Consider the following 22,181-nt stretch of genomic DNA (forward strand, 5'->3'; position numbering starts at 1 on the left):
AACGTGTAATATTTGAAATATTGTCTTTATGAACTTGTTCTTTGATATGCCCCCATAAAAAAAAAAAATCTAGAGGCGTGAAGTCCGGAGACCTCCGGTGGCCAACGTACCTTACCATCGCCGCCGATCCAACACGAATACGTTTGATTTAAAAAACTTTTAACCTTCCTCGTGTAATGTTGAAAAATCATACTTCTTATAGTAGCTAAGGCTATACATCCTCTAACAACGAAGGCAATTCATTGCGTAGAAACTCAAGTCGATTTTCTCGAAAACCGAGCCCCAGAAAATAAAAAAAAAAATAGGAAACACGAAATATAAAATAGAGAATATAAAAGAGAATATAATATAGAAAATACAGAAAATGTAAAAAAGTGTTATACCAAATTTTTTTCGTATTTTTCGAATCACCTACTGCTCTACTGTTGTACTATGAATCCGGCCCACCCTGTATACTGATCTCTATAGTGACCTCTATAATGAAACTCGTAAGAATATCACTCGAACGTTTTGTAGAAATTTTCTCTTACGCGAATGTATCATTATTATTATATTACATATCGCGTATCGTATATAAATCTGTCATTATCAATCACGTATAACAATGTCATTCATACGTTACAGTGTTTACCAGCACTGTATGTAATGAAACACAGTGAATGCTGCTGATGAAATTTCCACATACGGTTCCCGGATTTATTTTCACATTCTACCAATGTAATCACCACCTTATTACGTGTCTCGTTACAGCGTGAACGAAATTTCAAAGAGCACGTGATACACGTATTCATAAGGATCCACTATTCCGAGGGAGATATTCCCGGGGGAACAACCGCGGTCGAATGTTTTTTCCGCGGTCGAAATTATTATTAAAAATACGACTGGTGGCCTCGGAACGAAAGGGATTAAAGGTATGTTCGAGGGTGGCGTTTCAACATATATTCAACCGGGGAGCTCGTTTACATGGAGCCATTCAAATATTCCTTCCTTCCGTTCCTGACCTGGCTGTCGCTCTACAGCCCCGACAACCTCTCCGTATTCGAAAATTACATTGAAATACAATGCATTCCTACGAGAGCTGCACGCTCTCAGGCATCTCCGGTTTGTGAACAATTTTCAAATACCACGCCGGTCATGCTTGCGAGAGTATGTCGACGAATTCACCGCAAGAAATTGAAACGCCGGCCTTTTTAGACTTTTCTTTTTTTTTTTTCCCCAAGACCGTGCTCATAGTTGATTTGTCGTTAATACCTAGGCACGAATTCTTGTGGTTGGAAGCTGTTATTTTTCTCTGTGTATGACTTAATCCATGCACAGAGAGCACATCCATCGTCCGATGCTTTTTTATTTGTGTTTCGCACGCTTTAAAAGCTGTAGAGCCCTCGTTATCGTGTTAGTGTCATGCGCAGCGTTTGCCGATTCAACGCGAGACGAGATTAAAATATTTGTAACAATTGCGACGGAAATTAAATTTTAATACGAAATTTAACACGAAGCGTATTATTTGTATAAAAACAAAGTTCATTGTAACGTTATAAGAAAGAATGTTGTTTTCCTTTTGTTACTGCTTTAAAACGAAATCGATATTTTTAAACGTATCCTAAACGATTGACATGGACACTCGTTAATTTGATTTCTGGCTACAATTGTACGGTACTGTTATTATTAAATAAACAAGATTGGCAAATAACTTTTGGATCGATAGACACGATAGCTCGTATAAAACAGGTTTCACTTGGTATCGTGTCTGATTTCAATCGATTCCATTTCCTACCCTGACGTTCGAAATTGATTTTTTTTTTTTTTTCTTTTCAAAATCGAACAACTCTTCCGTTTCTCTTTCGAAATTTTATTTAGTTGCTATTACATTGCGATTATACGCATTTACATGAAATTACAGAACTGAATTGTTGAATTTAGAAGTTTATATACGCATATTACCCTGATTCTATATTTCCTTTTTTTAAATACACCAACAAAAAAAAGATCTGTGGTCTGAATTCCGATTAACATCAATTTCAATTTCTACTTTAATATTCGTAAAATCTCCTTAAAGCTTCTTTGTAAAGCTGTTCGTTTGTAAAGTGATCGAACGTGAAATGTTGCAATCGCAGAATTTCTTCTTTTTGAAATGAGCTTTCACGGCCACCCTGAAAGGAAGGTGGTCGCGAAATGGATGGGTCTCCACATTTAACATCCACGCAGTAACATCCACGAGACCTGGGCAATCATTATTATTTGCTAATTGAATTATTCTACGATGCAATTACGAATTACACAACAAATAATATTATGAGCTAATTGGCTGCGATCGCGATTTATTCTTCGAAAGATTTTTTGAATTATTATTAACGACGATTCTTGAAATACTGAAAAATTGAAAATATCCGATCTCTTTATCTGTGGAGAAATGTTTGAGCCTCGTTAGATCAAACATAACACGCTATCCCTCTTATCTAAATAATTTATTATTTATTATATTGTACTTATTATTTATAATAATAATATATATGTATATTATAGTTATTACTAAATAATTTATTATTTATTATATTATAGTTATTATGTATAATAGCAAATATATATATTATATTTATTATTTATAATAAATATATATATTGTATTTATTATTAAATAATTTATTATTTATTATATTATATTTATTATTTATAACAAATATATATATTATATTTATTATTAAGTAATTTACTATTTATTATATTATATTTATTATTAATTATATTGTATTTATCATTTATAACAAATATGTATATATATTATATTAATTATTAAATAATTTATTATTTATTATATTATATTTATTATTTATAACAAATATATATATATTATATTTATTATTAAGTAATTTACTATTTATTATATTATATTTATTATTATAAATAATTTATTAGATTTGTTTTCCTTTTTATCGAAGTAATCTCCACTATATTCGACGATGCCTCCTCTGTAAAGTAAATTTTACTCGAGTAATCAAGTCCCGTGCTAACACTTTCGTAGCAGAAATGAACGAACATTGTGAACAAACTACGGATATTTACGCGAATTTGTAGTTTTGGTAGTATAATTGAAAAAAAAATAACACCGCGGTAGAAAATTGCTTCGAATATTATTGGAACCACTGTGCCTTGAATATTTCATGCTGCACCTTTTTCGTACTGCGTGCACTATAAAATTTCCCGCAAATGTGTAGATGCACAGAACTGGAAATTTGAAATTACGGTTCTGTTAATGTAATGGTGAGATTTTGAGAAACTGGAGGAGAAAAAAAACTAAAGATCGTCAAATGATCAATAGTTTCTTAATCAGAACAAGAGGAAGATAGAAGATTCTCCTTGAATTTTTTACTACTCATATGTCACAATTTTTCAAATAAGTCTTAAATATACGTATAATTGTAAGATTGTGGTATTAAGAATACCAAACTGTATTATAAAGAAATCTACAATTGAAATGGATGTAAATGTATGCGAATAAATTATAATTCATAAGTTAATAAGAATATCTTGTAATTTGCTATGAAATCATTATGTCGCAGTTAAATTTTATGTAAATATAAAATCATTATGTCGCAATTAAATTTTATGTAAGTATAAAATCGTTCCCTATCAATCATTCGATAAATAAAGTGTAAATCATACGCAGAACTAATGGCATCAATGCTACGTGCGATAATGAAACGTGTGATAATTGTTGGTAACTAATCGATTAAATAAAAATTTATATCCAACATTGTACGAACTTAATTGCTCACCTTTAAACAATTCTGATTCAAATATTCGGTCATTTCGTTCATTTCAATTTGTACCTATTTCGATCTAACAAACCAAATTTGTGAATTTTTATTTACGCGTTTTACAAATCAAATGCGACATAGGAAGAAAGCTTGAGATCTAAAAACGAGGGCGAAGCTGCAAAAGTTCGTAAATTAATTATCTTAATTCCTTTTTTTTTGCAAATGAAAATTTAATCAATTTATGGGCACCGAAATGCTAGCGCCGCGTAGCGGTGAAACGGCGGAACTAAAATCTATTGCTGTCCTTATCGAAGCTGTCCTAGCGCGCTTCTTGTCTTTTGCAATGCATAAGTCTGTCCTTGTCACACATTATTGCGCTTTTTATCTACAAACATGAGTGCTGCCACCTATCGGATTTCTCCGATTTATTTTTTAGTTTCAACCGAGTTGCATAGGTGGCAGCACTGTCGACAGACAAAGAGCGCGCTAATTTGCGACAAAGACAGCGACAAATTTTAGTTCCGTAGTTTCACCGCTACGCGGCGCTAGCATTTCAGTGCCTGTAGCGACCTATAGTTCCTCGAGTACGAGTTTCGAACACCAACTTGTACAAGCCGCAAGTGGCTGTGCGCCTAGCGTCGAAGTCAATCGGTATTCGATGTTAAGCAAAAACAGAGTTGCGGAACACCGTCCAGCCTAGCAAGTAGTTAGAACAACAAGCGTCTCTGGGGTAAGGAGGAACATCAACCCCACTGCTGGAGTCTAGGCAGCGACTCTGAGAAGAAACGCACAACCTTTCCTCACCTTACCCACATCATCACTTCCTACATTATCCTCCCATTATCATCGATACTTTCGATCCCTTCATGCCCATAAAACGATTAAACTTTCATTTGCAAAAATGACTAATTAAAAGGATTAATTTATGAACTTTTGCAGTTGAATCTTCCAAGTTACAGCCTCAATTTTCTTTGTAAGTTTCGTTTGATTTGTAAAATGTATGAATAAAAATTTTTGCAAATCTCGTTCGACTCGTAAAACTCGCGCGAAAACAATTTAATTTAAAATAATTTCGGAAAACTTGCATTAAATATTTCAATCAAAGTCGTTCGTAAACATAATTAGGAACATATATGACAAGTATCAAACAGTTTTTTTTTATTTAAATTTTTATTCTCGCTAATTATCGCTCTCCGTATCTTTGATTCTAGTCCAGTAGATGGAAGCACTTTGCTCATCAATCGTTAAGGAATCGGTATTTCAGAACATACAATTGTTCAAAAACATAACCTAACACATCCGTAACTCGTGTGAAACATGGCAAATCGTTTCAATGTTCTATTAACGTTTGTACGTGGTCATCGACAATATACAAGAACGTGGCTCAAGGATGCCGTCAGATACGAAAAAGTCAAGTATCATCCACGGTAAGAAAAGAAATGCCATTATTAACTTGTGTTTGTAAATCGTTGATGAAACATAATTTTCTGTTTCAGCACGATAGACCATGTAGATCCTCCAGTTGTACCATCGAAAGTTTTAATGGTTATTAGAGTGAAACCGTGGAAGGGTAATCCCTACTGGGAGAAGGATACACTTTCACATCTGGGATTTGAAGAAAAGGTAAGAATCTATATTTATTCAAACTGTAAATCGATTTATAATTTAAGGTTTTCCTCAGTTTTATTTAAGCTCCATGTATTATTCTTTGCAGAAAAATGAACCAATATTTGTGAAGAACATACCAGAGATATGTGCCATGCTTTGGAAAGTTAAACATTTAGTAAAAATTGTCCCATTGAAATTACCCGAGAACTTACCAAAGACAATTGATGATTTTACCACGTATTATATACATGAAAATGGTACAATTCATGATACTGGGAAACTTGATCCTGCACGTTATCAGGCTACCATGGAAGCCAAGAATAACATTAAAAAAATGAATCATTATACTATTAAGGAACAGCTTAGACTAAGATGGTTAAAAGGAAATCTTATATAATAAAATAAATATTATAATATAATACAATTTGTTGCACATTTGTTGCACTTCAAACAGAAAAATAACTTTGTGTAACCAGCCAACAGCAGTAATATAATTAATTAATGTTAGAATTGATGCTTATGTTTAAATGAAATTTATTTATATATACATTGTATTATAAAGAAAAAAAAATTGTTAGTCTTTATCTTGAACCTTCATCACTCTAAATTTTGTTTCATTTAACAATTAAAAATTTGACATTAATATGTTTCCAAATTCTCTTGAAAGTGAGAAAATAGTTCGAGTCGATATTATAAATAATATTAATATTTTTATTTTGTATAATTAATGAAATTATATCATTAAAAAATATTTTATCAGTCTCGATTATTTGAATAGAAAATGGATAGAAAAATTAATTCAGTTTCTCAATATTGTAATTGAGACAATTACTAATACTAATTAAAATCAAATCTTCATTGATATTTATATACTACAATAAATTAAAAATTGTCAATATTTGTACATTGCATTGTACAAGTGATTTCATAAAATGTTTAGTACAATTTGAATATTGCGCCAAGAAGAAGTTAATCTAGGAAATATTCGGTCCCTTTATTTGGCAGATGTGACATAACAGGGCTATTTTAACTTTTCTCTTACCGTAAGATACCTTCATGTACCAATCTTGCACACATCTGTGTGTTCCTCGATTCATACGAGCATTGTTAACTTTTTCAAGGTGATTTATAATAGTTAAAAATAATCGTAGAAATCGAAAAATGTCAGCTGTGGATGACATTCTTGAAAGTTGGGAAGAAATTGAAGAATCAGAGGTGAATTGTTTTTTACGCTATATTTAAGGCAGTATTGCTTAAACTTCATTTGACAATGAAATAATTATCTTAACCTATACTATGGGCAACGTTAATTTCAACTTTAACACTGTTAATGATACGATTTTACACATTGTTACCACAAGAAAAGATTTTTCTCCGATTATATTTGTATATGAATACTTGCTGTTAAATAAATAAGCATCCATGTGGCTAATAATTTTATTGGTAATGAAAATGTACTTTACTTAAAAATATATATTTTTGGTTCAATTAATTACTTATCAGATACTAATCTATCAGTCTTGTAGATATGTAAAATGTGAAAAGTTAAATATTAAATATATTTTAGAGTTTTACTTCCTAATACAAGTTATTACATAAACATATATTAAACAAAAGCATTGCTATGTGATTAAATGTATAAATATTTGTATGTGTTAAGAAAATGTATTAAAAAATCAATGTAGATCTTTATCCATAATTCCTTTTTACGTACAAAAGCAAAACTATATGACCAGAATGTATAACATATGTTGCACTTATAGAATTATTAAAAGAACAATCAATTCAAACAATCAATATTAAATATCATTATTTTATACCATCACATTAAATAACATTATTTTATTGAATATTCAAAAATTTCATTAATTTAGTTAATATATAAATAGATATATTTTAATTAATACTTGTTTAATATTATAATAATAATTTGACAAAATAAATTTAATCAATGAAATGCTTCGAAAGATTCTTTAGAACATATAATTAAAAATTTAAATTTAATGAAAAAAATCATTATATTCAAATTAATTAATTGATATTCAATAAATTAATATTCAATGAATTTTAGGTGCTTGACAAAAAATTGGATGCCCTTCAGTTAAATGCAGTAGAAGCATTAGAAGAAATAGAATCTTCTAGGTAGGTTAGAAATATTAACTGTATATATATAGTAATGCATATAAATTTAAAAAAAATGTAAACTAAAAACATTAAAAATAACCGTGATGTGTTAAATATTGAATTAAATAAAAAGTTATTGATTTTACCATAGGATATCATTATCACATTCTATTATGTAATTCATTAGTCATTGTTCTTTTGTTTTTTATAGTCATCTAATATTCAACATGTTCTATGCTTGATATTATTTTGTCCTGTTGACCTTTTGTTATATAAATCATTAATTATTAGAAATTCTCCGATATTTATTACTTTATAAATTTGAAAGAAATACTCTATTATTCAGACAATAAAGAATATTTGAGAAATATATAGAAAACATATTGAGATTTGAATATGTTGCATGTGATTTTAGAAATGTCAGTCAGAAAATTTTGATATATATATGGTATGTATGGTATTTGGAGAAATAAAATCAGTAAATAAAGATGACTTATAAATTCAGAAAAGAATAAAGAATTAAACCAGAAAATTATGGGGAGTCATACAAAATCTAAGCGAAAAAATATCTAAGGCATATAAAATGAATAAAAAATTAAGAAGCCTTTGGAATTTTGGGAAAAGTGCTAATATGAAAGAATTATTATTCAAAAGATATTTGCAAAATAAAATTCTGATCTACAGTTGTTATAAAATAGTCATAAATTAAGATATTAAAAGATTTATGAATGAAAATTATGCTTATAATTCATTTTTAATCGTCATTAATTTCTAATTCATTTTTTAAATAATTATGTTTTGTGATTGCAATGTCTTAGTTTCAAGTCCAGTCACAATACGGGTACCAGAATGATAATGTTAGGAGAAGATGGTATGAGATCTCAATATGTACCTCCAAAGCCAACAGTAAAAATATTAAAAAGACCTACAAGAGATTCACAAGGTAGTGGCGATGGACCATTAGTGAACGGAGATAAACCAAAACAACCAATTAAATCTTTAAAACAGGTATATTCTTAACACCTTGGAACGAAAGATTGTATAATTGATTTAAAATTACTAAAAAAAAATGTTTTTAGAGGGAACAAGAATACGCAGAAGCACGAAAAAGAATATTAGGCGAAGAAAAAAGTCCGGAAGAAAAATTAATGCAAGAAATAAATAAAATTCAGCCAAAATCAATAACTCCAAGTAGCAGTGGGGTACCAAACAACGTTATTCGTATGCCTACTGGACCAGATGGAACACGGGGATTTAATGTACGCAGGTAGCGCGTCTTCCAAGGCTCAACTCTTTCCACCCATCTTTTTCCTCTTCTTCCTTCTTCTTAACATAGGGAAGAGAGGCAGCTATGAGGCTGATGGCAGAAAATCTAATATTTCTGCCCAAGTATGAGCATAGCGCTCTTACAATTTTAAATGGAGGATACTCCGCGAGAACACAGCAGGACCACTGCTATAGATAGACTTTATAAAAGATCAAGAATGTAAATTGGTGAAACTGTCTTTACAGAATTGGTACAGTATAGTCAATTTTGTTAATAGGTTTAAAAAAAATACTTAATTGAGATAATTAAAATCTACAAATGTCATATTAAAACCTATTTGTAATATGACATAAATTAAATTATTTTATTTTCTATAATTGTATATACTTTTCTTGAAAGAAATTGTACAATAAAAAATTTCTCTTAATATCTCTTTGTTACATTTAAATAATTATTTGTTTTCTTATTAATTCTTTGTTTTATAACGAATAAAATAAGTGTTATTATTATAATTAAAAAAACATGTAATTTTGTAAATATATAATTTTCTAATTTTTAAATATACATTTTTATTAAACAATTATATTTATCAAAACTTTTTGAAATATTTATTACATTTTTTTATTACTTTTATCATGTTGATGAATATTGATAATATATGATAGTCCTTGCATAATTATTGTTTTCCAAGATTTAACATGATAAACTGATGTATAATTACATAATTTTTTCCATTAAATCACTGACAAAAGAAAGTATCTGACAATAAAAGTAATTTTAAAATGAAAAGTATTCCTTTATTTTATTGCAGTTAATTTTCTAAAATAAAGATTTATTCCCAATTATTTCTATGCTATGTGTAAGACATTTGATATATATTGTCATAATATATATAATTGATATAATAAAAAATCTTTTGTATGCTACATTATATAGTGAAAAAAAATTGTTTATTAAAGTGCAAAGTACAAACAGGAATCCAGTATTTGATACAATGAAACAAATTATATTCTTCAGAAATAAATTGAAAGTATGGCAACATCGCTTTTCTCAAGCACCGGAATATACATGTTACGGCTAGTGCGGACTAAGCAAACCTACATCATATGTATGTTATGTATTTTATTATGCTACAATATAATTGTTTTATTGTATCACTTACCATGACAATATATATTAGCACAAACAAATATTTCATAAAGTTGCAGGCGATCTGTCGAGAGGTTATGTTTATCGAAGCACTATTGCCAAATTTATTTCCCCCGTGGTTTATGTTTAAACTAGGCTGTAATTAAATAGCGTAGTTGGTAAGCATGAAGTTAACATGGTGGTTGAGAACGCGTGCTAAGTATAAGTGTGGGTAGTTGAACTGGTAACAGAAAAGTATATTTTTCTCATTTAAAGTAAATATATAAGTTAAAAAATATATACGAGAACGATCGTGCAATATATATGAATTTTATGTAACACACACTCTCAAAATATGGCAGAATCAGTTGGACCAATACTTCACGTAATTGTCGTCGGATTTCATCACAAAAAAGGATGTCAAGTAAGTCACTTGCTATTTTAGCTAAGACAGCTTTGTAACCTAATCTACTGGTACGCATTTCGTATTACGTATTTTTCTATGATAAAATGTTATTTGATCTATGATGTTTAAATATTTCATAAGTTAGGAAATTTTTAATTTATTATACATGTATAAAAATAATTTTGTGAAAACATATAAATTTTGTGATCTTTCTGTATCTCGTATATTATAACTGTATTGCTTAATAATGTTTGTTAATAATGTTGAGGAATTTTACATTCATAATATTTATAAATGGTATTACATGTTATTACTAGGTAGAATACTCATTTCCTCCTTTGGTACCTGGAGCTCCAAATGAGTGTCCGTTAGGTTGGAAGTATTTACCAACCCTTGCATTACCAGATGGATCTCATAATTATGACGAAGATACAGTTTACTTTCATTTGCCTAGTCTGAATAATCCAAAACGTACAATATATGGCATTTCATGTTTTAGACAAATTCCTGTTGAGGTAACAAAAGTATCTTATTTAGAAAACTAATACCTTTTAATTTTAGGATATGTTATTAAAATGTCAAACTTAAATACATTTTGTACGCTGTGTAATTTTCGAGAAAAATAACTTTAAAAATATATTTAAATAAATCTGTGGTATTATAGGATGTTCTACGGTGCTCGTAGAAAATGTTATTAATAAACTTACTAATATATTTTATGAAATTATCTATAGAATTACCAATATTAAAATAGTTGATTTTGATTTAACCATCAGTGTAAAATTTTGTTCTTTGACTTGATTATAAGTACAAAATTTTTTTTCATCTTACTACGGTAAATTATATATATATAGGGTTTCTTTAGTATTGGAAAGAATTTGTAATATCCAAAAATCTAAGTAATTCTTATTTTACAGTTTTCCAGATGAAATTTTATTTTTAAAAATTTAAAAAAAAACATTATATTTACTTAAACTCCAATGTCAATGTCTTGCATGTGGTTCATTTGGAAGTTAGTGTTACAATAAACTATTAAGCATCATCTAATGTACCAATTCAGGTAGGAGGTCAAACAATTTTGTAATTCAATTAATGATTATATGTGTCAACATTATTCATATACCAAGTGCATGGTAGATGAATTTTTGAAGTTTGTTTCCACGAATAAGTATGCAATAAATTGTACCTATAATTTAAAATTCTAAGTTTTTTTCTCGAAAACTATGCAATAGATTAAAAGAATTTATTCTATAATTCTTATCTCCTCTTTCACCGTAAAAATCATGTTTTTATTAATTGTACTGTGTATATTCATTATGCTCTGTGTATATTCATTATGCTCTGTGTACCTTTATATTGTGAAAAATGATATTATTTAAACATTTATGCATTTTCAGAAATTGAAAAATCGCACATCTGATATAACAAGAGGTACAGTTCAAAAATCTGTCTGTGTATTAAGCACTTTACCATTATATGGCCATATTCAAGTCAAAATGGCATTGATAACACATGCATATTTTGAAGAAGGTGACTTTAGTAAAGTATCATTGTTGGAAGATACTTATCATCATCTTAATTCTTGTATGAGTTGTGAGAGTCAAATACCTCCACAAATCTTTGTTGGTAACTATCAATAATCAGATATTTTTTATTTAAATGAAAATAATTTAAGTAAATATTTTACGTAAAAAAATTAATATTTGTAGGTTTATCCGCAAGGGATTTCATATTGCAGTTTCGCCATAAAGTTCTTTTACTATTTAAACTGCTTCTGTTAGAGAAAAAAATAGTTTTTTATCAGTCGCCAGTTCAACCATTATGTGCTACTATATTAACATTACTCTCATTGTATCCTGGTATGATAGAACATGGTTTACAACAAGCTGCATGTGTCAGGTAGTGTATTCAATATAAAAAAGACTTTTAATTACATTGTTTTAGTAGCTTGCACTTCATTATTATTATTTTTTTTTTTTTTTTTTAGACCATCCAGACCTATGTCTCCTATTCCTACATTTGATGAAGAAGAAATATCAATAAATAGCATTGATAATAATTTAACTTCTACGAATTGTGTCAAAGAAAGCATATCTGATAGAACGACAGTACATATTAACGGTAATTCTGATAGAAATTCATTATGCATAAACGATAATAAAGATATTGAAACTATGGAAGGTAAATGTATGGATGAATTTAAAAATATAACAGTACAAAAAAATAATAATGAAAATGAAAATTTAAATATGAAAGTTATTGAAGTTGAGTCAGCACAAGAATGTACCAAATCTTATTCAGAAGAAAATAATTCTATATATTCTTCGAAGCCAAATGACAATATACACAGGGTACAGAGTATACATACAATTACATTAAGTACAACAGACACCGATAATACATTGCCACGTGATACAAGTAATGATGCTCTTTCTGATGCACGTTTAACAAATAATATTACTCAAATTGCTCATATAAATCCAGAATTGTGTGGTTTACCTTTAAACATATTTACAAAGGTATGAAGATCATTAATCTTTGCTTGTATCGAAAATGTTATAAATCATTAATAATTCATTAATATTTTTAAGGGTTACCTGTGTTTGCCATACCTATCTTTACCATACTTAGATCTTTTGGCAGATATTAATGTTAGAGGATACATAGTAGGTGCAACAAATGTTTTATTTAAACAGAAAAAACAACTTATTGATGTATTAGTAGAGGTAAGTTTTAAATGAAACATCTTGTTCTGAATAAAAACTACTGTATTAATGATAATTGGGTTTATTAAAATGTGTGTTAAGATTGAAAATACGAGGATAGAAACAAGTGATCCAGAATTAAGGAGACAATTGCATCTTACAACTGAAGATTTAAGATTTGCAGATTACATAGTCAGACATGTAGCAGAGCCACGTAAAGATATATTTTTGGATGGTGTAGGATGGGAAGGTGGAGATGAATGGATTAGAACTCAATTTCGAGTTTATTTGTTGAGCATGTTGAGAACATCTATGCAGCAAGATACTCGTCAATCTGATCATTACAATTCTGCATTTATAGCTGCTTGGCGCTTAACGAATAACTATAAGATATGGAGTAGTTCTAATAAGTCAGAAATTAATAATATAGAACCGGGTCACCCATTTGCAGGACAATTGTCAGTACAGGATATGAAATTACGATTATCACAGTAAGTTTTTAATAACCTTGGTAATTAAAAATGGAATGAGAAATATGTAAAACTAAATTAATATACTAATTCCAGTACAATGCAAAATACAGAAAGTGGTAGAAAATTGAATCAAGCAATGGCATCGACTGGAAGAGCGGTAGCAACGACTGGGAAAGCTGTAGGTAAGTAGAAACTTCACCATTAATAGGCTAAAATATCTTATTAATTCTCGCAATACCAATAGTTATGATTATGATATTTCTTGAGAGATTTGTAGTGATTATATTAATTATTTTTCTTATATTTATTATATAATATAATAGCGTAAATGCTTCAAGTTATTCAACAAGACGATTTTTTAATTTTTGAAACTCCAAGAAATGTTAAACGATTCTTTTAATTGGTTACCATAGTAAACGCACAAAATTTATTAAATAATAATCTTTAATAATAATAAATTTCGAATTATTAGAGAAAAATAACATAGTCTATTTCCGAAAAGGAAAAAGATTATAAATGATTGTAAATTTATTTACAATTACATTTACAATAATTTTCTTCCCTTTCCACATTTTAACTGTAAAAATAAGATGAATTTTCGTTTCGAATCATCGAAACTATTTTTCTAAAACTCCCTAATAAAATATTTAATGGATGTCGCGAAAACATCGTTAAAAGCACAGAAATATTTACTGGGGCATTACAAATTATTATTGCAATAATTTCCCATTATTGTCGTCTTTGTTTTGACTATCCTGCAAGTTAAAGGACGTAACAAAAATTATTACGCGTGAGATGATGATATCATACACATCTTCCAAAATAAAATAGAAAATGTTTGATTTATAAATCTTAGATTAAAAATAATAAATAACAATAATGATATTTCAGAAATGTTTGAAACTTCCAACACTCGTTTATAAAAATTGTACCATTTAAATTATGAAATCATATTTATCACATATCTTTCGCACTTATGGTGACATGAAAAATATATACAGAGGAATAAAAAATTCCTCTGTAAAACATTTTTTAAGGAATTTCACGATCGAAAGTATTTTTTTTAAATGTAATCTTGTATACATTCTTGTAAAGAAAAGAAGAAAAATTCTACAACGTTCTATTCCGGTTGTTTTAATTAAAAGTATTTTAATTTTAACATGTTAATTAACATTTCGTAACAGATACGTATGACTTATGAATTATACATTCGTATGAGCAATAAACGAATGCATTATATTTTATTTGTTAGGTGGTGCACTGTCACAAGCTAAAGGAGCTTTTTCTAACTGGTGGAGTACATTAACGACAGTTCAACCAGTAGAGGAAGGAAAAATTGCTGACAATCAAACCTCAACTATACATCAAACACTTTCAAATATAGCTAATAAAACTGCTGTTGAAAATGAAGAAATTAATGTATCTTCTAGTAATACAGATTTCGGGATAGTTACGGATTAATACGAACAGTTATACAGATTCCAGTTATTTATTAGAATAACTATGAAGCTAACGTTTAAGGAATCATCTCGAAGTGACCGATTTTGATCGAGTTTTATTATATCTTTTTTTTGTTTTATTTTTATTTAATTTTTTTTTTTTATCGGCAATCATCCACATTATAGATTGAAAATCTTGAGAATCAGTAAATATAGGGAAAATGGTGAAAATAAATTTTGTAATTTTTTAATAGAAAGAAAAAATACGCTTGTTTTTAATAATATATTACAAATTATTACATTTTGACAGATTTCACCTGTTCGTATATAAATGAGAATTTCATAATTCACTTCGGGATGAGTCCTTGTCAGATAAAAAAAAGTCTGAGATTGGAGCCTCCATATCCAATAAATAGGAGTAACACGAGGAATCATCGAGGGTGCCTTAGTGGAGTTGCATTGGTTACAGTTGGCTAGCCGACAAAATATGAATGTCGCGGGTTCGATTTTTGCTACCAGGGCTCTCATTTTTTCTCGACTCCTAAAAGAGTGATAGTACATTTACTATCTTTAAATAAATATGGTAGAGTTTATTCATACTATGCAAATAGCAAGTATGTAAAACAGAAAAGTTAGATATTTCTGAAAAATAGGTCTAAGAAAAAATATAAATTACGAAACGAATAGTAATTGTAATAAAATTTTGAATAATAGAATGTATCAATGTGATAAATATGGTGAGGAAAAGTATAATGTATATTATATTTTATATTAATGTTTCGTTTGTATATTAGTTCGTTAATTATTTTCTTTTCATAATTGTCGATCTTGCTAATCGAAAAGAGTGTTTTTTCACTAAATTATTTTGCAATGATATTTATTTTTATTCGTGCAGTAAGTTATATTTTATTAACAAGTACCTGGATCTTTATCTTGCGTAAGTGTGCGTGTGTAGTAATATACATATATATGAGAGAAAGGACAACAAAATGGAAGAAAGTATTTAAATATTATTTCAATAATATATAGCATATTTGTATTTATTGGTAGTATTTTTTATGCGGATTATCATCCTTGTTTCAAAGTCAAAATTTTTATTTAATTTTAAATATGGATCTCTATATAACATATTTGTACATCTTATCATATAGTAGAAAAATGAAGATACTTATAATTAGTTTTTCTTTTTATAAAAATTTAATAATTTTAAAACAAATAATAGAAATACATTGTTTATAATATATTATTGCGTCTATATAGATGATATATGAAGTATAAAAATCTTAATTTCACGCTTGTAACGAGTATATAGAGAGTATTTATATTATGTTAGACTAAGCAGTCATCAATGTTTGTATTTAAGTAAAATAGAAAATGCATTACAGATTTTTTTTTACCAACTTGTAACAATATTTTAACAAGTATTTAATATAATTTTTTACAGTTAAAAACATTTGTCGATTGGGTTTAAATAATAAAACAAAATAGTAAGATAGAGCATAGATGAAATATTTAAGTAAAGATGCATTGCCTACTAGTTACAATATTCATGAAATTTTTATTAAAGAAGTTAGGGAAAGTTATTAATTAAAATTATTAACGAATATGTGTGTACAAGTTAATTAAAACGGTAAGTAAATTGGTAATTGCGAAATTTTGTCTATAATTATTAGAATTTTAAATTAATTAGTATGAAATTGTATTAATTAAAAAATAACAATTACTGTACACGTGCCAAATTTTCTGGCACAGGATTTATAATTTACAATAGGGAAAAGGAAAAGTGACTTGTGCGAGATTTATCAGTATGAGAAATTTTTTTACATGTATGTATTTGGCTTTCATACTATAAAACTATTATACTAGTCATCACGTATATGAATGAATATATGTACGTATGTTTGTATTATGTATTATATGCGTAAATTTATTATTAAATTTCCACCAATTATAAATAACAATGTTTTGTTTGTGTGTATATATATATAGATAGATATTTATAATATGTAAAGTAAAAACTTTGTTAACTTTTATTTAATTATTTATCCATAAAACAGGGTTCGTTACATGTGATAACATTTGCATTTTATCTAATATATTATTTTTATCAATATATTACACGTGCCATATATTTATTATTTTATTTATTTTCTTTCTAAAAATTTATTCATCGAATTCTTTATTAATATTATAGATAAAAAGAGATTACATATTATTTAATATTAATTCAAAAAAATCTATAATGTTAGAACGAATGAATGTGGAAATATGCAAGTGTACATGCGTATATATATATGATAAAATTTGTTAATTTGTAATATTTACTCTAAATGACTGCTAAATTATGTATTGTACGAGGAATTATTACATAAACCAGATGTCTGATATCGAATGTTGCACTGTCGTTTTGTTCGATCAATTCAATCCAAAAAAAAAAAAATTTGAATATAAATATATTCTCGAATTTTATCTTCTAAAATCGAACGGAAGTAATATTTTTTATTTGAATAACACCTTCAACTTTAAATATTTTTATCATGTGTAAAATTCAATTTTTTTATATTTGAATATAAATTATTTATTTAAAAAATGACATATATATCGTAAATAAGTAGTAATTTGTTTAACAGCAATAATAAGAAATTTATTTAATCCAAGTAGGAACCGATATTTTAGATCAATGTATTCAGATGAAACCTTTTAATCAAACACAGTAGTCAATGCTAGCAACTTAATTCAAAGAAAATTTTCTTAGTAGAAAAAATGTTCTTTCTTTCTTAAATTCGTAATAATGATTTTTCTACGTACGTTAGATTTAATACTGCATTTATCTGTGAAGTTATATAAAGTATTTAACGTAAAAAAAATCAAGAAAATATTGTAGTAAAAAATATTTATGACAGACCGTAATATTAGAAATTTATATATATAGAAAATAGTTCAAAAAAACTTTCAAATATCTTAAATGTGACGACTTAGAAAGTCGTGTGTAACAATTAAACAATGATAATTGTTAATTCACCAATCAACAATTTTAAAATTACAAAATTCACAAAAAAAGAATATTGTACAATTTTACTTAATTGATACAATAAATGTTTAATTTTTTGTAACAATTCTGTAATAAAATATATTGAAACGTGAGTTCATTGTGGATTTCTTTTTTTTTTTTATTTATAATCTATTGAATGTTCCATTTAAGTTTATTAAAAACCATACGAAATAAAGTAGCGAAAGCAATGGAACTTTTCACGCGATTAAATTTCAGTGACATTGTTTTGAGTGTTAATACTGTTCCGAGTTATTTAATATTCAGTTGATAACTGTAAAAGTAACACGGTAGACGAGATTGTCTATCTAATCTTAGCAAACCTCGAATAAACTCGAGTCGAACTTATACTTCCTTAGTTTATTTTCTTTAGATTTTATTCGAAATACTTTTTTTAGGATATTTTTCACTAGTAAATTATATTATAACTTTTCCTCTTTGTAATAATTATACAAAAAAATCGATAATATCTATGATATTAGATGGCGGCTAGGATAATCGCGGCAAAAAATTCCTCGAATTGATGAATATTAAAAGAAAGGACCATCATATTTATTCAAAAGTTTTATTTGAGAATACACAATAAAAAAAAACATCTACTTTAAAAAACAAGCATTACATTCAATTTTCTAAAACATTTGTACATGTAAATATAAAAAATTCTACGTATTACGCTCCTTAACCTTAGGTATTTTTATGCAATAAGTGTGTATAAGCATGACTTACAAATACATTACGAAGTGTTTGAAAATAAATGAACTATAATTTTAACTTGTAAAATCTTGAAGTTCAACACGAGAAAACATTTGGAGTTATGTATAGAGTTACGTGTGAATTTTATTTTTAAAACAATAATTAATGAAAGGGAAATATCAATGTCTATAAAAAGAAATATCGATTCAAGTAATATTTTAAGCGGATTGCAGGTTCAAAGACTTAACTATATTTGTTACACCCTTGCAGAAAAATAAGATTAATTATAAAAGCATCGGTAAATGAATAACTGGCATCGACGAGGACTACATCGTTTCGGTCTTCAAAGCGAAAATTAATACGCACAATTCCGCTCGGTACGATAACACCATAAGTCACGGCGCTAGAATATAAGTGGCAAGTTGAAATGCGAATGCACCTGTATGCCATGCGCTCATAATTGGTACAATTTCATTTTAAAGCGCGTATCATGCTTCTCTGCACCGAATGCTCTGCCAGCACATGCATACACATTGTACTGCGTACGTATGCCTAAGTAGATTAATGAGCACGATGTGGTGGTTCCGTAAGAAGACGATTTTTCTTATTCGGTGATAAGTGAATTATTTTGCATTCTCAGGCAAAGCTAACGAGCCGGACGGAAAATGGATTTCGGTTGTTAAAAGTGATTGGTCCCTGTACATGTGTTTTCGCTAATTGGAAGTCTAGTTAGCGACAGTAGTGCCTATCAGAAAGTAGCAATGTAATAGGTAAACGAAGAGAGCAGAGACGATCTCGGTGTGAACAGTGACTGGTCAGCCGATGTGCCGAATAAACATCGTAGTTCACCGATAATACCCGAAGTCGTAAGGTGGCGAAAGAGACTATTGATGCGAGTGAGACAGAGAAACTCGTGCGAGTGCCATGGTGAAGCGACGTCACTGTCGTTGAAATACGTGCAAAAGAAAATTTGGAGTGATTTTAAGACGCTGATGGTTACTGTCCGCTACGGTGACTTTCCCGTGATAGATCGCCGCGTGTTGACGAAGTGTTCCGTTGCTTATGTACAGGTGATAAAAAGAAAGATTTGCCGTAAGATTTCTGGAGGAAAAAACTAGTACGTATACTCTCACGGAGTAGCAAGTAGTGCGATATTATTACGTGTATGTGCCGGCGTCTAGAATATACATTTTGTGCTGTCGCGTAATCGGTGTTCCGATCATAACAACGATCCACTGTGTTAAATAGAAAAGAGTATTCGCTGAGTTCACGTTTTCTTACTTGTTACAATCTCACGTTGAGACTAGCTATGCGAGAAAGGGATAAATCGGTAACTGGCTGGTGGCAGCCATTTTCCAGATGAGTTTTCCCCTTTCTTTCGATAAGCAAAATGCGCTATGCCGTGAAAGAGAAGGAAAAAGGTAGTTAGATAGAGCAGAGAGGAAAGGGACAAAAACTAAGTAGGAGGAAGAAACGGGTGTTTTTATTATGTTTCACAAGGTATGTTAACAGAACAGGGCATTTGTTAACCGACCACTGAAATTCACGAACACGACGCATACATTGTTTCACATTGATGAGCATTTAACCTTGCTGGTCAGTATGAAAAAAGATAGAATTATCTAAGGAAGTAGCGAAGGAACGAACGGTGATGGGGAGGGGAAACGGTGTAACACGGACAATACAGAGAGATACCCTGTTGTACCACTAGGTCGTTCATAATCGTGTGTATCACGATCGTTTCTCTGTGCTTTCGTAAGAATCGTCACGATGTCAAGTCTAGTTTCCAAGTAGCCTGCTCCTTTGAAATCTTTTCGCTCGTTAAACACACCGTCTTGCAAATTTGTTATGACAATATGATTCCCGATTGACCATATATGGTAATATATTGAAGTTTGCCAAACGAGTCCCCGGATTCTCAAGGCGTTGTTGAGAGGAAAAAAATTATAAGGGGGTGGTTCTCTCACTGATTTGGTCGCGCGACAAAAACGACTTTGTACTTTGTTTCAAGCTTTGAGTTGACTGTAATACAGCCTGTGATACAGTTCTTTACCGCACTTCGAGCGAACGATATCTTGTTTCGAAATGATTCGATTCTCCGTTAACTTTAACGAATCGTCAGTCATTCCGTGACACCGTATCGCCTTCGATGTGGTTTTCATTTATTTACAAGGTTTCATAACCTCTTCTTAATATTCAGTGGAATATCCTCCATTTACGTGAATTTCGATCATTTGAAAGCACAATCAGGACGAGATTTCGGCAGATTATTTTATATTTCATTACACCGTTTGACTAATCATCCCTCATTCAGATGTGTTCTTGTTTGTCTAATATATTCTTGGGGTTAATGTGGCAGTCATTTTTCTAGATACTATCACTATATAAGCAGTATGGATTGTTATTTAAAAAATTTATCACTGTAAAAAGAAAATAAAAATATGAACCTTTTTGAGAGATCATATGCATGAAATTGTGATATTAGAATTTTGGAAAGAGATAGATATTGTTCTGTACAGGTATATTTATGTTCAATTAAAAATATTATAAAATTGAGAAACTAACTTTTTTTTATCAAAAAAAAAACTTTTGGATAATTTAGTTTTAAATCACAGTGTATATTTTGTTACACATCTGACATGAACGCTTTGTCACTGCATAGAAAATGACTCATCTTTTAATCCAATCTATTTAATAAACTAAATACAACAATATTGTATATATATAGAACAATACATTAGAATATCAATTGAAATGCAAAAGTGATCTATATTAATATTAAAAGTTTCAGTATCTTTTTTCTTAAAATTGGAGTAAATATAAAAATGTGAAATTTGGTAATTAAGGGGGGTTAAAACAAATATATCCATGGAGATAATTCATAGAAATACTTGATATTGTATGCAAAGAGTGTTGTGAAATTTCTAATATAACATTTGCTCTTATTGGTGTATGAAGATTCGACGAAGCTAGGAGTTTATTTAACGATTTCAAGAAACTGACAAAAGTGCATCAAGAGTGCATATTTCTGACAAAATATATTTGTGATGTGATATAATAGAACAAATTGGATGTCAGTGTAATAATATAGTGCCAACTTTACAGATGGATAAACAGGGATGACTGATAATTGTTGGAATTCTGGTGGTGGTAAGTTTTATAGTTTTTATATTTTATGAATACGCATTCTTTAATTTAAGTTAGACAAACACTCTTATCACATGAAACTACTGGAATATTGAAATTAAAAGATCTATTAGTATATGATATTTCAGTAATGAGAAAATAGTAGAGAAATATGATTCACAATTTTGCTTTTGATTACAAGTAGACTATAAAATTATGAATTATAGATATACTCTTACTTTTTATCATTAAAGTTACAAAAATCCTGCAGATTGTTGCTTTCGATAGACAAGACATAACAGATATACTTTTGCTTTTTATATTCTTTAGTCTGTTAAATAAAATAAAATATTGCATATAAAAGTGAATCCTATTGTCATTTTATTATTTACAACAGATTAATAATTTA

General features: G+C 28.9%; 4 protein-coding genes across 13 annotated transcripts in view; all 4 read left to right on the forward strand.

Annotated features, from left to right (window-relative positions):
• Window positions 1-4,985: 4,985 nt before the first annotated feature.
• On the forward strand, window positions 4,986-6,262 carry LOC122531123 (39S ribosomal protein L30, mitochondrial). 2 transcript variants are annotated; one of them, XM_043658728.1, is made up of 4 exons: window positions 4,986-5,181; window positions 5,251-5,377; window positions 5,469-5,775; window positions 6,225-6,262. In XM_043658728.1, exons 1-3 carry the CDS (start codon window positions 5,072-5,074, stop codon window positions 5,757-5,759), a joined length of 528 nt encoding a protein of 175 aa, XP_043514663.1. In that variant the 5' UTR covers window positions 4,986-5,071; the 3' UTR covers window positions 5,760-5,775; window positions 6,225-6,262. The 2 variants fall into 2 exon arrangements, with proteins under 2 accessions (XP_043514663.1, XP_043514662.1); XM_043658727.1 differs by lacking the exon at window positions 6,225-6,262 and having other exon boundaries at window positions 5,469-5,821.
• Window positions 6,263-6,361: 99 nt separating this feature from the next.
• On the forward strand, window positions 6,362-9,149 carry LOC122531124 (SUZ domain-containing protein 1). Of its 2 annotated transcripts, XM_043658729.1 has the most exons (4): window positions 6,362-6,577; window positions 7,434-7,504; window positions 8,305-8,494; window positions 8,566-9,148. In XM_043658729.1, exons 1-4 carry the CDS (start codon window positions 6,524-6,526, stop codon window positions 8,755-8,757), a joined length of 507 nt encoding a protein of 168 aa, XP_043514664.1. In that variant the 5' UTR covers window positions 6,362-6,523; the 3' UTR covers window positions 8,758-9,148. The 2 variants fall into 2 exon arrangements, with proteins under 2 accessions (XP_043514664.1, XP_043514665.1); XM_043658730.1 differs by lacking the exon at window positions 7,434-7,504 and having other exon boundaries at window positions 8,566-9,149.
• Window positions 9,150-10,004: 855 nt separating this feature from the next.
• Window positions 10,005-16,837, forward strand: LOC122531122 (late secretory pathway protein AVL9 homolog). Of its 2 annotated transcripts, XM_043658725.1 has the most exons (9): window positions 10,005-10,305; window positions 10,605-10,802; window positions 11,685-11,913; window positions 11,997-12,186; window positions 12,275-12,806; window positions 12,879-13,013; window positions 13,095-13,483; window positions 13,559-13,647; window positions 14,718-16,836. In XM_043658725.1, exons 1-9 carry the CDS (start codon window positions 10,237-10,239, stop codon window positions 14,924-14,926), a joined length of 2,040 nt encoding a protein of 679 aa, XP_043514660.1. In that variant the 5' UTR covers window positions 10,005-10,236; the 3' UTR covers window positions 14,927-16,836. The 2 variants fall into 2 exon arrangements, with proteins under 2 accessions (XP_043514660.1, XP_043514661.1); XM_043658726.1 differs by lacking the exons at window positions 10,005-10,305; window positions 10,605-10,802 and adding an exon at window positions 11,216-11,347 and having other exon boundaries at window positions 14,718-16,837.
• A 2,401-nt stretch (window positions 16,838-19,238) lies between these two features.
• The window catches only part of LOC122531138 (serine/threonine-protein kinase tousled-like 2), a 29,915-nt gene continuing 26,972 nt past the window's right edge, over window positions 19,239-22,181 (forward strand). For 2 of the 7 annotated variants that reach the window (XM_043658768.1, XM_043658774.1), the window contains exons 1-2: window positions 19,239-20,146; window positions 21,605-21,796. In XM_043658768.1, the coding sequence (XP_043514703.1) occupies window positions 21,766-21,796 (31 nt within the window). In that variant the 5' untranslated portion in view covers window positions 19,239-20,146; window positions 21,605-21,765. Of the gene's footprint in view, window positions 20,147-21,461; window positions 21,797-22,181 lie in introns of those variants that run through there. The other 5 variants (XM_043658769.1, XM_043658771.1, XM_043658772.1 and 2 more) reach the window with 5 other exon arrangements.

Source organism: Frieseomelitta varia, unplaced genomic scaffold (assembly GCF_011392965.1).
Source record: "Frieseomelitta varia isolate USP_RPSP 00005682 unplaced genomic scaffold, Fvar_1.2 scaffold_376, whole genome shotgun sequence".
Taxonomy (NCBI): Eukaryota; Metazoa; Arthropoda; class Insecta; order Hymenoptera; family Apidae; genus Frieseomelitta; species Frieseomelitta varia.

Bases quoted from the DNA above. Each gene is read 5' to 3' on its own strand.
- LOC122531123 (XM_043658728.1), top strand. From the start codon at position 5,072: ATGGCAAATCGTTTCAATGTTCTATTAACGTTTGTACGTGGTCATCGA. The intron at 5,182-5,250 runs GTAAGAAAAGAA...TTTCTGTTTCAG, and splicing joins AAAGTCAAGTATCATCCACG to CACGATAGACCATGTAGATC. The intron at 5,378-5,468 runs GTAAGAATCTAT...TATTCTTTGCAG, and splicing joins ATCTGGGATTTGAAGAAAAG to AAAAATGAACCAATATTTGT.
- LOC122531124 (XM_043658729.1), top strand. From the start codon at position 6,524: ATGTCAGCTGTGGATGACATTCTTGAAAGTTGGGAAGAAATTGAAGAA. The intron at 6,578-7,433 runs GTGAATTGTTTT...AATGAATTTTAG, and splicing joins AAGAAATTGAAGAATCAGAG to GTGCTTGACAAAAAATTGGA. The intron at 7,505-8,304 runs GTAGGTTAGAAA...GCAATGTCTTAG, and splicing joins GAAGAAATAGAATCTTCTAG to TTTCAAGTCCAGTCACAATA.
- LOC122531122 (XM_043658725.1), top strand. From the start codon at position 10,237: ATGGCAGAATCAGTTGGACCAATACTTCACGTAATTGTCGTCGGATTT. The intron at 10,803-11,684 runs GTAACAAAAGTA...ATGCATTTTCAG, and splicing joins TTAGACAAATTCCTGTTGAG to AAATTGAAAAATCGCACATC. The intron at 11,914-11,996 runs GTAACTATCAAT...TAATATTTGTAG, and splicing joins ACCTCCACAAATCTTTGTTG to GTTTATCCGCAAGGGATTTC.